Below are 15,875 nucleotides of genomic sequence, written 5' to 3' on the forward strand. Positions count from 1 at the left end.
TAACACTAAAACATGCGACTAAGATAATTCACAAAAAACAAGCGACTAAGACAAGGCATTTCATACAATGCAAAGAAATGACATATCTGTATGGCGAAGATAATCATCTCTTAGTTAAAAGTATGTGGATTGGATCTCTCTTTCTTTTAATTTCTCTCTTTTCTATATCAGCAATCACCGTTCGATCTAGGAATGGTTTCCTAGATACAGGATGAGTCTTTACATAGCATGAGATCCCACTCGATACTGAACATCAAATTTTCTGTAAGAAGAAAAAAAAAACCCAAACATCCATCTTACCATCTAAATATTTTGACAAACACCTTTGGCATACCCGAAAAAAGGGATTTTTGTAGAATCCCGTAGAATATACTACATCTGTTCTGAAATGTATTCCTTTTTAGCTTTTTATGCAGAAAATGATTTACGTTACGAATTTCTCCAATTCATATTACTTGCCACTAGTATGGATGTATTTAGAACCAAAATATGACTAGATACATCTATATTAGTGGCAACTAAAATCGGAGGGATTAATAGAACTTTTTTTTTTGGCGAAATTGCTGAGTTCCGAGCAAAACCGTGTGTCTAGAATATGGGCAAAGGGTTTACGACCCGGGAAAACCAACCCGGCAAGGCAGCAGCCAATCAAATGGCAGTCCCGACAATCCCGATCAGTCAAACAAATCCCCACCACCTCACTTCACTTGAACTCCGACTCGTCCTGCCCTTTATAACAAGGCTCGCCTCCCCGCCTCTCACCACCACCACCACCTCTCCTACACCTCGCCATCGAGCAATCCTTGACTAGTCACTTCCTCCGATTGAACCGACCCGGATTTAATTCTTCCCTTTTCACGGCAATGGAGAGCGTGGAGGGGAACGGTGGCGGCCGCGGGAACCTGCAGCTGCTGGTGTCGGAGCTGTGCCGCGTCCAGGAGCTGGTGCGGCAGCTCGAGCTGCACCTGCAATCGCCAGACACCTCCGTCGACATGTGCCGCGCCCTCTCCGCGCAGATCGTTGCGCTCACCGACAGGTCCATCGGCTTCGTCGCCGCGCATTTTCCCGACGCAGCGCCCACGCCATCCACCACGTCCAGCCCACTCAGCGACGTCTCCGACCAGCCCTTCAGGACCAACACCAAGAAGAGGAAGGCGACGGCGAGGTGGACGAGCCAGGTCAGGGTGAGCGCGGCGGGCGGCGCGGAGGGGCCTGGCGACGACGGTCACAGCTGGAGGAAGTACGGGCAGAAGGACATCCTCGGCGCCAAGCACCCGAGAGGGTACTACCGCTGCACCCACCGCAACTCGCAGGGCTGTGCCGCCACCAAGCAGGTGCAGCGCGCCGACGAGGACCACGCGCTCTTCGACGTCGTCTACCACGGCCAGCACACCTGCATGCCCACGGCCGGTAGGAGGCCGCCGCCGCCAAACCAGCACAACCCGCACGCGCAGAGCCTGCTGCACAGCCTCAGCGCCGGCCTCACGGTGGACACGGACAACGGCGGCCTGCACGGCGTCGTCTCGCCGCTCACGCCCGAGAACCGCCCGGTGGTGGCGCGGGGACAGTCGATGGCCTCGCCTGTGGCTTCAGACTCCAACGGTGGCCTGGCCATGTCGCCGTACCCGGTGACCGCGTACACGGACTGGCTCTCCGATGGCGCCCTGCAGGAGGTGGTGTCAGCGTTCACGGCCGTGTCGGGATCGGCGCCCGCGCCAACCATGGACGCCGAGTTCATGCCGTACTGCCTCTTCGACTACGACCTGACATTCAACGTCGACGCGCAGCCGAGCCTCTTCCCGTGAGGAAGAACAGAGGATCAAGCGCAAGTGTGACCGCCCCGCCCCTGCCTGCCCATGGTACTATTGACAGGCAGGAGGGAAGAACATAAATGTTTCTTCCTAATCCTAAGAACAGATCAATGGAGATGACTAGGCAAAAGGCCTTAGGATATCTGAATAGCATATTTCGTTCCATTCTTTTTTTTTTCTTCTTTCTTTCTAGACTTTTGTTTGGCTGAATTTTGTTCATTTGTTATGCAAGGAAATGGAAAAATAATAAGATGTTCAGATTCGTGTTCTGCCGAATCCAAGAATTGATTTTACCAGAACAGCCAGCTCTTTGGACATCAGAGAACTCTTCACTTCAAAATTTCGGTTCCTTTCTGCCAAGTCTGTAGGAAAAACATTCTCCTCATAGCATCAATCAAGTGTTCTGACATTTTTTGTCACATGGAACATATCAATTCCTTCAGACCGTGGCCACCAAACCGTTTACAGCATCCGGCACAGAGCTCAGCCAAATATACCGGACTACCGCATCAACTGAAGCACCGAACACCGCTTGGGCGTGGGCAACAATATTAGTACAATTACTGGGGCTAAAAGCTGCTGAAACGCGTTGAAATTTAGACGCATAAAATTCCTGGCGTCATGCACCAGGACGCAATGAACTGAACAATCATACTCGTCACTAAGAAGAGCATAGGAACCAGTTGTCAGTCAGTTTGAACCTCAACGTCAAACATTCCCCGAATGCTCTGCCTTTTGACAGGAAGAAACGTTGCAGGATGTAAAAAATCTGAACAGAATGATAAGACTTATGTTTCTTGCTTTCAGACACTATTATAAAAAAAAATATCATGCAGGCAACGCGTTTAGGAGTCTTGTTTAAGGAGAAAAAACATGCAGAAATGTACAACCACAACAGTTAGTTGTCTGAATATGTCTACAGAGTTCCTGCTGAAAGATGGGTTACATTACAAAGCTCAGGCCAGGTCTGGGTTTTATAGCTGCAAAAGAATTTCACTCTAACATCAACAACATAACTGATGATGATTGTGTGTTCAAAACATATATATTCTGCAGCTTCTAATGCTTTGGCTTCAATAAATCATCAATGAACATAATGCAATCCCTTCTCCACCACTCTACGATGAAGCCTTCAATAGGCCAATGCAGAAATCCTCGATGATATCAAAGACTCTAGTGCCGTGTTGTGGGCTGCAGATCCAGAAAGAAGAATCTCACCAAACTGAAGGAAGGCTTTATCAACTTGGTAGAAAGAAGTTGTGGTAGGCAGAAAAGTGAATTATCATTCCTAAACCTTTGTCAATCTGGTCCATTACCCCCATATTTGCAAGGCATAATAATCTTCAAAGGCCATAAGAACGCCCCTATAAAGAATCTAGTAAAATCCTATACAAACTATCTGCTTCCAAAATACATAGCATGTGAAAATCATTAATAATATACTATAACAATTAAAGAGATCTCTAATGGCGTGGCATAAGATGCTATGGGGTGTAAAGAATAAAGAAGCTACGAACCCAAAAAAACCCTCTGTGGAATCAGCTCCAGCATTGTTTAGAATGGCATCTCCGCCCGGATGTTCCTCCACATAAGGAGTGACATCATAAACCTGGTTCAACCACCAAATACGAATTTATAAGGCTGTAATTTTATCATACAAAGGCAAGGAGGAGACCATTTCTTTCAACAACCTTATCCTTAATAATTATCCAACAATCCTTCCTCGTGTTGTCTTCTGAGACTTCCTCCTTTGAAAAGCTCGTAGATGTCTGAATGCAGAAAGACAAACGGAACAAGAATTTTGCATAAAATCTTCAAGGTTTATAACATAAAGTTAGTTTTATGATGTAATTTGAGAAATGGTGCCCATTAAAAAAACTGCCTAGTAGTGCTGCAGCATGGCTAAAAATACTAGCTATTGAATATGACAATGAAAGATGAACAGTTTACCTTTCCAGTAGAACCTGATTTCATTTCTTTTGCTTTGCCTGCAACATAGTAGTAGTTATAAATCTTCAACTTCTTTTCTTTTTTTGAGATAGCTTACCACATGTGCCATGATGTTACAAAACTTCAGCTTGTACCTTTTTTCTGGGAATTTGGGATTATAAACCAAACTCCTACTGCCAGAAGCATGAGAAGTGAGATGATGATAATAATTTCCATCTTGCTCCTCTGGTATTATAGAACTTTCCAGTGATGCAAGTAACTCTCTGCAGTAAAGGAAAAAAAAAAGGTCAACAGAGTAATCGACAAGATGAGAAAATGTTAAGCTTAGGGTTTTAATCACCAATCAAAAAATCACAGAACATGAGACATTGTTGCCAAGGAATAACTGAAGCATCTCAATATTCAAAATGATCATTACATTGCAGTACCATAGAATTGCTTACAAATTACGAGTACAGGGAAGACAGAGAAAGAAGACATGAGTTAATGCAAACAACAATCCCTTTATATAATCAGAATATCATGCAGTAAAACAACTGTGCAACTAAATAAGCGTGCAAGATCTACGCATAACACAATCAATGTCAACTGACTCCCAGTGGGTACACTGGGAATTTCCATGCTCTGGTGCTAGGGTGTCAATAGACTTGGCAATCTTTCTGACAGTATCATACGGGGCATCTGTTGCTAATCAATAGGTTGCCTTCACAGATGCCTAGGATCTTTGTAGGCTTACTCTCCCATCTCTCCATTTCTTTATATGAAGCATGAACTAAAAATCTGGTGGGTTGATTCGTCAAATGGGGGATAGGATCAGGGCTCAGTTCTTGCGCCATGGAATAAACGGGGGGTCGTCATCGGCAGCTTTAACGGAAAATTAATGGACTTCCGCACCAAATCCTATTGGCAACTCAGATCGAACCTACGCGCCGAAAGAATCTAGTCGAAGCACGGATTGATGATGGAGAGACGGGGAGGGTGGTGGACTGGATTTTGATTTCGCTTGCTCCCTGCCCCGCATCAAAGAAAGAAAGCATGCGAACAAGTTATCAAGCTAGGGTTCCTTACCGACGAAAGTAAAAGTCGATCCACGGTAGTCGAGCACCAGGCCACCAGGTGAGTCTCGTCGCCGTTCCACACAACCACTTGCGAGCAAGAAGATATAAGAATCGAAAAGGAGGAGGAAGAAGAGAGAACACAATGACTTCCTTTTAGATTCACAGGGAGACATCTCCCCAGTTCCATTTCATGTGATAAAATGAAACCACAATGTCAACACACATCTCGCTCACAGCGTTTTAACATCAAACCCAGAACAGGCCTAAGCCTACCGCCCAGACAACGGCCACAAGCATCTCAAAAGCCACCAGCTATAAAGCTAAGTTCAACAACTAACTCTCACCACAAAAACATACTATCACAGTAACAGCTAAGAAGCAACTAGATCTATTACACACCACAAGCTGAACCTTTCACAGCACGACATGAACTAAAGCGTCTTCCTCCGGGTTCTCCTTCAGAAACTCCAGCGACGCTCGTCCACCATGAGAGGTTTTGGCGGCAGGAGCCTAGGAAAATATCCAATCAAAGGAAGAACACTTCATGGTGGTTCCGGCTCCAATGGTGCTTTGATCTTGTTTGACAGATGCTTCATGAAAAGGTCCACTTCCTCCCACATTTGGTCCTTGAAAGGAACTTTCCAATTTCTCAGATAAAAAAGTATGACCCTCCACACCTGCTTCAAATCCAACCAAGTAAGTCTATTAAACACTAAACTATTTCTAGAATTCCAAATCCCCCACAAAATAGCAGAGGATATGAAATTAAACAGTAAAAATCTTTTGTTGCACAACCATCTACCAGCTACATCTATATATTTCTCAACTTTATGCTTACAGATTTCCTTGACTAGGCCCCACACCTGTCTTGCAACAACACAGTCAAAAAACAGGTGATGTACACTTTCAAATTCTCTACAGAAAGAGCATTCCATAGGTTTTGGTATACCCCTTCTCCTCAAATTATCTCTAGTCATAATCTTGTTTTGAGACAACGGCCACGGAAAATCTGAATTCTAGGAGGAATTTTTAAGTCCCAAACAGCAGGTAAATAGATTGGAGTTACTCCTCTAAAATTTACTATAGCATACAAATTTTTTGAAGAGTACACCCCATTTGTTTCATAAGTCCAGATAAGTTGATCCTCATAGGAATTGTAAGCTATAGTTTCAGCAATAACTACTAATTTCTGCCATTGTATCATCATATCATCATAGAAGTTTCTCCTAAAATCACATCTCAAGTTTGTTCCATCCCAAATATCCCTAACAGTTTTAGTCTGTTGATTTGATACAAAATATATGTCCCAAAACTGAGTTGCTAAATTAGTACTACCAAACCAAACATCCTCCCAAAATCTGACACTCCTACCATTTCCTATTTTCTATTTATACCCAAACCTCACAGCTTCTGCAGCACTCATCACACATTTCCAAAAGGTAGATGGGTGTGCATCATGGAAACACAGGATATTAGGATCCTTAGTATTATACTTACAATCTATAACCTTTCTCCACAAGGTCCCTTCCCCCTGTATATATCTCTTAACCCAATACCCTAAGAGACATAAATTTAAGTCTTGCAGGTTAGGAATCCCCATGCCACCAAACTCCTTTCTCATACATACAGAAGACCAATTAGCTAAATGTATTTTATTATTCCCTTCCTCATCATTCCATAGGCAATTAGCTAGTTGTGTATTAATAAGATTCAAAGCCCATTTGGGGAACTTAAAGAAAGATAGCAAATACACTGGGATACTGGCTAATACTGATCTCACTAACTCCCTTTTGGCTGCAGAAGATAATAACTTCCCTCTCCAGCCAGCTAACCTACCTAAAAGGGAATCAATCAAATGTTGTAAATCCTCCCTTTTCAACTTATCATAGTGAAGAGGAATCCCTAAATATTTAATTGGAAAGGAACCTAGTACACAACCAAAAGTTTCCAGGAAAGTGGTACACTCCCTAATTCTACATTAATAGGAATTAACTCACTTTTGTGGTAATTAATTCTCATGCCAGAGATTTGTTCAAAGCAAGTTAAAATCCATTTCATATGAGTGGCTATCTCATTACTTTTCTCAAGGAAAAGCAGTGTATCATCAGCATATTGGAGGCAAATAACACCTCCTGGGACAAAATCCGGGCAAAGGCCCCTTATCAGCCCCACCTCACAACCTTTAAGCAACATCTTAGAAAAAACATCGACTACAAAATTAAAAAGCCCAGGTGACAAGGGATCCCCCTGTCTTAAACCTTTGCCTGTAATAAAGAAATCACTTTGTACTCCATTTATTTTCACCCCCACTGAACCACCAATGGTCAACTGTTTTATAAGCCTAATCCAGAAGGGGCTAAAACCCCTAAGATGCAATACCTCATATAGAAAATCTAGATTAACTCTATCATATGCCTTTTCATAGTCAATTTTAAACACAAAACCTTCCATTTTCCTTCTATGCACCTCATGAACAATTTCATGTGCAGTAACTACACTCTCCAAAATATATCTACCCTTAATAAAAGCAGATTGATTTGGAGAAATTAATCTCCCTATGATTTTGGCCAACCTATTTGTTAGCACTTTGCAGAAAATATTAAAACTACAATTAAGCAAACTTATAGGCCTAAATTTCTTCATAGTTCTAGCATCATCCTCCTTTGGGATCAAAGTAATCATAGCAAAATTTAACCTAAAAATATCTAGCTTATCATCAAACCAAGCTTCAAAGAGATGTAATAAATCTAAAGCAATAATATCCCAATACTTTTGATAAAAGAAAAAAGACAAACCATCTGGCCCAGGTGCTCCATCAGCATAGGAACCAAACACAGCCTCTTTTATCTCTTCCAAAGTAAATCTACTTTCCAACATCACATTCTCTTCTACTGTTACTTTCTCCTCAGGTAGGAAAAAATTATCTAACAGCCTAATATCAGGTCTCTCTTCCACACCAAACAGATCTTTATAAAAATCCTTAGCTATCTCTAACATCTTTTTTGTTTCAGTTACAGGCCCATCAGGACCTTCTAGCATAGGAATCATTTTCTTTCTTCTTCTCTGATTAGCTAAAGCATGAAAATAAGCAATATTTCTATCTCCGTCACACACATCTCTATCTCTAGATCTTTGCTTGGCTTTAATTTCCTCAATTATCCAAAAGGAACTTAGCCCAGCAAGAATTTGTTTAAATCTACCAGCTTCATCCTCAGAGAGTTCATGAGTTTCTGCTTTCACATCTAACTCATCATATTCCTCCATAAGGGATTTTTTCTTTTTCCTAATTTCAGCATCTATATTAGCACTCCATCCTTTAGCAGAACTTCTAAAATTCCTCACCTTAGCCTGCCAAATATCTAGAGGATTATTACTATTTACTGGAATAGACCAGGCTTTAATAACCACATCTAAAAAGTCTACCCTAGTGCTCCACCATTTTTCAAACTTAAAACTACTTTTCTTAGGCACATTCACCTCACCAGAGTCCCAAACTATGGGAGTATGATCACTCCCCAGTCCGGGTAAAGCTCTAGCACTTCCTAAAGGAAACAAAGCCTCAAAACTAGTATTGCAAAAAATTCTATCAATCCTACTCATAATCCTATTATTTTGATTATTACTCCAAGTAAAGGACCTACCTGCCAAACCTATCTCTACCAAAGCCCACATATCAATCCAAGCATTAAACTTGTCAGCCCATTTAAAATCTATAACTCCATTACTTTTATCACTCTGAAAACCTAACCAAATTAAAATCTCCTCCAATCATGGCAGGGCCATCCCAATTTAAAAACAATTCATGTAATTCTGAAATAAAAGAATCCTTACCCTCCTCATAAGGGGAGCCATACACTGTAGTTAACCTTACTACCACACCAGAACTTTTAACCCTAACAACTGTGCTAATAGAGAAAGACTTAATGTCCCAAGAAAACACCTAAAAAATATCCTTATTTAGGCCAACTAGAATACCTCCAGCAGTCCCAACTGCAGGCATAAAATTCCACTCAAAATCTCTATTCCCTAGAATAGATTTTAAGAAAGACCTAGAGAAATTCTCTTTTTTTGTCTCCTGAAAACCAATATAATCAACTTTCAAAGGGATAACAGTGTCCTCTAGGCATTTCTTCCTACCAGGAGCAGTAATCCCTCTAATATTAAAAAAGGGATAACAATGACTTCCTTTGGGTTTAGTTTGGCTGCACTAAACAATTTAGAAGTACATACTTCGTTTGTTTCAGAATGTATGTATGGCGCATTTCGCCAAAGATAAAATGCCTTTCAGCAAAATTTCTCCACCATATACGGAAGTAATTTCCATAAAGAAAAATTAAATTTAAAATAGAAGAAATTGATGGGGCAAGTTGTAATTGGTTAAGGATGTCAATATTATTAAACTAGATGATGCCCTGCGCCGTTGCTGCAGGATATTTAATAAATATTGCACACGCATATAAATAATTGATAGATTGAAATTCAAAATGAAGATGTCATATATAGATATAAGAGTACATATGTTTTTACTCGAGTTTATATTAATATGATAAAACGAAGCTACTCTTTGGAGTAGACCACAGTGTGACGGTACAGAACCAAAGGCTTCTATGGAAATTGAAAGCAACAATAACTCAGTGAAGTGCAAGTTGATTTAGAAAAAGATATAAGAGCAGGAATGCAAGCAAAATGAATACATCTGGTATTTCATGAGGATAATTCTTTTGAAGAACACCGAACATCTATCAATGAAACCAAACAAACCAAAACTTCCGAATGAACCCCAAAATTAGAGAAACACTTTGGAAAGTATATTTTCATAAATAGTACCCGCATCATCTGCCAAAGGACAACATACGATTCATGATTAAGATTCAGAATGAATAAATAGATGGAAAAGATAGAGCTACATGTGGGAAGGACCAAAAAATGCCAATAAAATCTACCGACGGCCATACTGGTTTGCTATGTACTTCAGTTGGCCATTAGTTCGATAAGGTTATGCCTTGCGTGGTTACAACGGTCGTTGGTCACCAAGGTGAAAGGTAGCTGATCGGTGCCCCTGTTGGATGCTGGCTGCGACGTCAAGTGTTGTTTCATCTGATCCTTGCTCTGGATTGACCAGATGTGCATATGAGGCTACAATGCTTGGTTGGGCATTGACAATCAAGAGGACCTGGTCATCTAGCGATGGTGTGGCTTCACATCTATGAAGGAGGGATATATATATGTAGGGGCTTGATGATCAGTATCTCTATAAGATGGCTGTTTGGAGGTGGAAGGAAACGAAGAGGTGCATTGGATAGTAATACGAAGAGGTGCAGTGGATAGTAATATCTGTGTGATGTTTGGTTTCTTACAGCAATAAACGGACTGGTTAGTGGATATTGAAAAGAGTCGCACAACTTCTAATTATTGAACCCCATTAGAAAAAAATGTCTAATTGTTGACCAACAATCTTGGTGACGTGCCCATGGAGGCAATGCATGAGGTGGTGCCGTACGTGGAAGCAGGAACGAAATAAAACATGGTCATTTGCTGGGAAGTTGAACCGAAAGAAATTGGATGCATTGAACGTAATAGTGGCCTTTAATTTTATTATTCGGCTGATGTGGCAGTTATGCTTAGTGTGGAAGAACATGATGACATGGCAATCTAGGATTGCTCAAAGATGATTGATGAGGTGGATACCTTGCATGTTGAGAGAATTACTCTTAGTGGATTGCTCCTATTTAGATATTATAGATTAGTGTACTCTACCATAAGCATATTTTTGTACCTGGCAAATCTTGAATATGCTACATGCAATATCACGTACCCATGGGTATACCTGAACCTTACTCATTTTAGTCTTAAGTATAGGTGTGTGCTTCACTTATTGAGTTGAGACAATTGTATTGTCATATACTTGGGTGCAGTTATTTATCGAGACAATTGTTTTTCAATGTGTTATCGATAAATGTGAAATTATGAACTAATATGCACGACACGATTTATGATGGTACCCACCGATTATGGGCGTGGGTAAAGCATGTTACCATTTGCATATTTCTCTATTCTGAATTTCGCGAGATCTATAAAGGTATGAGTATGATATTGATCTATATGTACAATGCCCTAGAGCTACTAGAAAATCAGGGGGAAAGAAGCAAAATCCATATCCATTAAATTTAGTGATTAACGAATCATAGCCATTGATTTGTTTGACATAAAAAGGTTTTGAGACCTTTTCATTATCTTCCAACAGAAATTAGTAAAGTTTTTTTTGGAACCTCTTTTTTTCTCCTCACTAGGTAATCGCCATTATATGTCTTGAACTCTAACCTCAACGTAGTAATTTTTGTCCAACCCATTTTATAGATGGTGTTATGTTTAGTACGGAACTTTCGAGTAGAATATTCTTGGTACACCGAGCATTGTATCTGACAAGTGAGGAGGGTGAAGGAGAGGCAATTTAGCCGCTAGATCGTCATCACTTGATAATCGATATGGATCATTTTCATTGTCATAGAAATATGCATGTTACCATTTGCATATTTCTCTATTCTGAATTTCGCTCTTCATCTTCACATACACCAAATAGATTTGTCCATATCCGTTGCCTTTTATCCTTCCTTTCTTGGACACAAAATCACCATAGGTAATTCTACACTTTTGTCATCGATGAACACATCAGCCACCGGTTGTTAGCAGTCATGTGACATGATCAATGAAAAGAACAATTGTGTTATTCTCCAACACATCTTCTTAATGTCATCAACATCATGCACAAAGAACAGTCAATCTCTAATTGTTTTCACAAGCAAACGCCAATAAATGTTCATTATTCAATTGAGACGATGGTCCAGTTATTTTTATACATTTGCTAACAACACTAAAGACCAGTTCTCAACCTCACATAATCAAATAGATCCACTTAGCATCAAGGTAAGCTCGGTTGTTTCCCTGGCCGAATAAAGAACCACCATGATTGATCACAAATACTAAAAAAATCATCATTGGCTTATGCATTGCAATTGTTTAGACAAAACAAATAAAAGTAAGTTAGTTTATCACCTATTCAGTTGAATCGTTTGATCAAACGGTCACACCCAAACCCTATATTGAACATGGATTCGAACCAACTCCCTAAATATCACAATAACCTACTGTGGTGACCCAGCATACCACTGTATGGTGTAGTATGCAAGTCGTTGACATAGCACCAATGAAACACCATTTCACTAGTATTACATCCCTCAGAGTGGTACAACCGAAACATATGTGGGTCCAAGGCATGTCTATAGAGTTACACACAGACTCTTTACAGAAGATCAGCACAACCTCCTACTTTACAATGAGGCAAAACTGCAAATAAGCTCCAAAAGAACAATGCGTAGTCTAACTTATCACGAACTCTATTTGTAGAGGTTTTGACTAACTATAGAGGCTATGAATGGATTCTAGCTAAATAGGAGCTAGGTTTAGGGAGCTAGTTCCCTTCTATTGCTAATCTAGGTTTTCTCCTTGTTGGATGTGGTATTTGACTCTTCTGTCAGGGTCCTGTCCTTTGACGTAGTTGTTGACTTCTCGGCCTTCGAGTTGCACTATAGATCCTCCTTCGATGCCTCCATATCTAAGCAGGGGATTTAAGGTGGGATGAGTACGAGCGTTGATACGCGTACAGCACGCGTCCGTTGGGAACCCCAAGTGGAAGGTGTGATGCGTACAGCAGCAAGTTTCCCTCAGTATGAAACCAAGGTTTATCGAACCAGTAGGAGTCAAGGAAGCACGTTGAAGGTTGATGGTGGCGGAGTGTAGTGCGGCGCAACACCAGGGATTCCGGCGCCAACGTGGAACCTGCACAACACAATCAAGATACTTTGCCCCAACGTAACAGTGAGGTTGTCAATCTCACCGGCTTGCTGTAACAAAGGATTAGATGTATAGTGTGGAAGATGATGTTTGCAAAGAACAGTAAGAACAAGTATTGCAGTAAATTGTATTCAATGTAAAAGAATGGATCGGGGTCCACAGTTCACTAGTGGTGTCTCTTCAATAAGAAATAGCATGTTGGGTGAACAAATTACAGTTGAGCAATTGACAAATAAAGATGGCATGACAATGCACATACATATTATGATGAGTAGTGTGAAATTCAATTGGGCATTACGACAAAGTATATAGACCGCTATCCAGCATGCATCTATGCCTAAAAAGTCCACCTTCGGGTTAGCATCCGCACCCCTTCCAGTATCTACACTACTTAAAATCTACACTACTTAAAAAGGAGGAATATGTTCCTTATTCTGCCTACCTCTCTCAATACATCAAATTTTGGTCGTCAACCAAACTCCCGTCACTGTGCCTTTTGCACTTTGGTCCCTTGCAAATTGGGGAATTAACTCACAATCCTTTTCCCCCCTTTCGTGCGAGACGAGAGCTAGGGTTCCACAATCCCTTTCTCTTCCTCCCAGGTGGCCGCCGCCGGACTCCATCACTCCACCACGTGCGTCGGCGCCACCACCTACCTCTCGCGGCCGTACGTGTGGGAAGCTCTCCGAGTTGCGCCTGTGCCTTGGGGAATCGTCACCGCCGCCAGGCCAGACCGAGGAGGAGTGGCTCCACGGGAACTACGCCGTCGGCTACCCCTACACATCCTCAGTCTGCGCCCGCGCCGGCGAAATCCGCCAATCCGACACCTCGTTCCTGCGCCGCTACGTCCTCCGAGGCCCTCGCCTGGTGGGCAGCATCACGGGGGCCGTCGCCTGCCTCAACCCTCGATCCTCGTTCCTGCGCCGCTGCGTCCTTCGAGGCCCTCGCCTCTGCACCCTCGATGCCTCCCGTATCTCCGCCGTCCTCCGCCTTCCGGGGGCCTGTTCTGTTTGGGCAGGGCGAAGAAGGTGCCCAATCTTCCTGATTTTACCTCTTCCATTAACATCTTTGGATGGTCACCGCGGTCAAGTGCAGGACTACATCGACTACGGAGCAGCGATAAGGGGCATTGGAGCAGGCACGACCAACCACCAACAAGGGTACGATCCCTGTTCCTCCTCCAGTCTCCCTCCCTCTCCCTATACATCTCGTCATTGTCATGAATGAATGTATGTGAATGCCATCTCCAACGATAGAAGCCTCTTCTGCATGGCTACTCACCAAATCCTTTGGGACGTCACCTTGCAGTGATCTCAATCCTCTCTTCGTATTTTTAATTGCCTCTTTATATTGTGGCTGCAACAAGATGTTAGTATGGAGTTCAGTGGAATCACTTGGATATATGTACCAATTGAAGCAAGTTCAGTGGAATCACTTGGACTAACATTTTGTTAGTTTATGAATAAAAGATGCACGTACAAATGTTCCTTGCAGGCTTTTAGCACACCAGTACATCCAGATTTGAATCTACCACACACTTTATTTGGGTTGTTCTTCATGTCGTTTCATTTTCTGTACTTAAAGTGCTTGAGGTAATATCATACTTCTTGTGTAACATCATTCAGTCTTTGATTAAACTAAGTTCTCTCTCTAAAAGGAGAAGTAGTACTGCTGCAAATGTTTAACAGATGCCATCGTTACTACAGAATGATGCTATATAGTATATTCTATGAAATAATAGTTACATTTTCATGAAAATCAGAATCATTGCTGGAGAATGACACTGCTATGCGGAATTACATTTATGTACCGATTTGCACACTTGAATCTAACTGTAGTTAACGTGCTAATTTTACTAGAAGGATGGTGTATCTTATTAATTGTGTTTAACATGATACTCTTTCCGATATTACTGATAATTTTAATGTAATCCCTTGCTCGGCATTTAAAATTCATGACATCTTTCATAAGTGGGTTCTTGAATTGGCAGCAGACAAATAGGTGTGATGTTCATAAGTTCAGTGTCTTGCATGAACAGTAAAGTGAATATACACCATGTCTTTGCTTGATTTCATTTTTTGTTATTAGAACGTCACTGCAGTCTATGCCATTAGGATAAGCAGAAGTGTCATTCGCATTGAAGAACATCACTTTACCAGTAAGAGATCTCCACGATTTAGCATGGGTATGGCATGTTTTGCATTATTTTAATAAGGAAAACAGTCACACAATATCTCCAAGTTAATGATATTTTCCACGATTTAGCATAAGTTCAGTGTTTTTATATTTTCCTGATGCATATTTTCCAAGTTATGTTCATCCGTAGAGAAGTCATTGCCGTTTCTGTTCAACAGGTGTATGCAAACCAGTACTGATCATGCAAGAAAATATTGTGGGACAGGGCTTGGCCTTGTGATTTTCAAGCAATTGGTTTGTTTTCTCTCGGTTCCAATTACTGATTCATCTAAAATACAAAGTTAAGATATTAGGTATGTATTAAATACTAAACTTGGGAACACAACGATAATTATTTGAGTGTTAGCTGTAGCAAAAGCAGGCCTAGTGTGATTTATAAAATTCTAGAACTATTTCACTGAATTTCCGCAATAATTTAGGTGGAGTTGCTGGGTGGTACTCTTAATTGTGGTTCGCAACGAGAATAAAGGATCAACATTTACATTCATTCTCATTGCTAACCATAGTTTCCTGTAAAAAAAAGGAGCACTGTGGAGTTGATGGGTGGTACTCTAGGTGTGGTGCACGTCATCTGGTCTTGCCTGTGAGTGAGTAGCAAGATGGGGGCTGAGCTCTCTTGGATCCGGGAACCACACCTGCTGCCGCCACCGGATACCTCTAAGTGCAGAGCCATTGCCAACCTCACCGGAAACGCCGCGCCGTCCATCTTGTTCCTCCCTCACTGGCAAGACCGGATGGTGTGCACATGATGTCTTCCTCCTTCCCCGACTGTTTGGCTGCAGGCACCACATCTACATCAATCTGATTCATTGCGTCAGGTGTTTTTCTTTACCAACAATGTTTCTGCAACTCCTTTGAATCTGCACACACGATTTTATCTGCTGCTATGGCTTACCTGTGTTAGTTGCTGAATTAAGTGTGATGTAAAATCCACACAAGCTACCTAGATAAAGTAAAGGTGAATAATTCTACCGACTACCAAATAAGATAATATAAGACTTGGCTCCAG

At 41.5% G+C, this 15,875-nt stretch overlaps 2 protein-coding genes and 1 long non-coding RNA gene across 11 annotated transcripts in view; 2 read left to right on the top strand and 1 right to left on the bottom strand.

The window, feature by feature from the left end:
- Positions 1-741: 741 nt before the first annotated feature.
- On the top strand, positions 742-3,004 carry LOC127300907 (transcription factor WRKY19). Its single transcript, XM_051331108.2, has one exon. It carries the CDS (start codon positions 864-866, stop codon positions 1,803-1,805), a length of 942 nt encoding a protein of 313 aa, XP_051187068.1. The 5' UTR covers positions 742-863; the 3' UTR covers positions 1,806-3,004.
- Positions 2,666-5,122, bottom strand: LOC127300908 (cytochrome B5-like protein). 4 transcript variants are annotated; one of them, XR_011749944.1, is made up of 7 exons: positions 4,830-5,122; positions 3,896-4,024; positions 3,762-3,799; positions 3,503-3,580; positions 3,329-3,420; positions 3,106-3,197; positions 2,666-3,002 (listed from the first exon to the last, which is right to left on the bottom strand). XR_011749944.1 is itself a non-coding variant. In XM_051331109.2 (6 exons), exons 2-6 carry the CDS (start codon positions 3,975-3,977, stop codon positions 2,930-2,932), a joined length of 363 nt encoding a protein of 120 aa, XP_051187069.1. In that variant the 5' UTR covers positions 3,978-4,024; positions 4,830-5,110; the 3' UTR covers positions 2,666-2,929. The 4 variants fall into 4 exon arrangements, 3 of the variants coding, with proteins under 3 accessions (XP_051187069.1, XP_051187070.1, XP_071680844.1); XM_051331109.2 differs by lacking the exon at positions 3,106-3,197 and having other exon boundaries at positions 4,830-5,110; XM_051331110.2 differs by lacking the exons at positions 3,106-3,197; positions 4,830-5,122 and adding an exon at positions 4,684-4,805.
- Positions 5,123-13,196: 8,074 nt separating this feature from the next.
- Positions 13,197-15,875, top strand: part of LOC127300909 (uncharacterized) — a 191,362-nt gene continuing 188,683 nt past the window's right edge. For 3 of the 6 annotated variants that reach the window (XR_011748705.1, XR_011748710.1, XR_011748706.1), the window contains exons 1-2: positions 13,197-14,855; positions 15,025-15,684. This is a non-coding gene — a long non-coding RNA (uncharacterized lncRNA). The remainder of the gene's footprint in view (positions 14,856-15,024; positions 15,685-15,875) is intronic. The other 3 variants (XR_011748707.1, XR_011748708.1, XR_011748709.1) reach the window with 3 other exon arrangements.

The sequence above is a fragment of the Lolium perenne genome, chromosome 7 (assembly GCF_019359855.2).
Source record: "Lolium perenne isolate Kyuss_39 chromosome 7, Kyuss_2.0, whole genome shotgun sequence".
In the NCBI taxonomy this organism is placed as follows: Eukaryota; Viridiplantae; Streptophyta; class Magnoliopsida; order Poales; family Poaceae; genus Lolium; species Lolium perenne.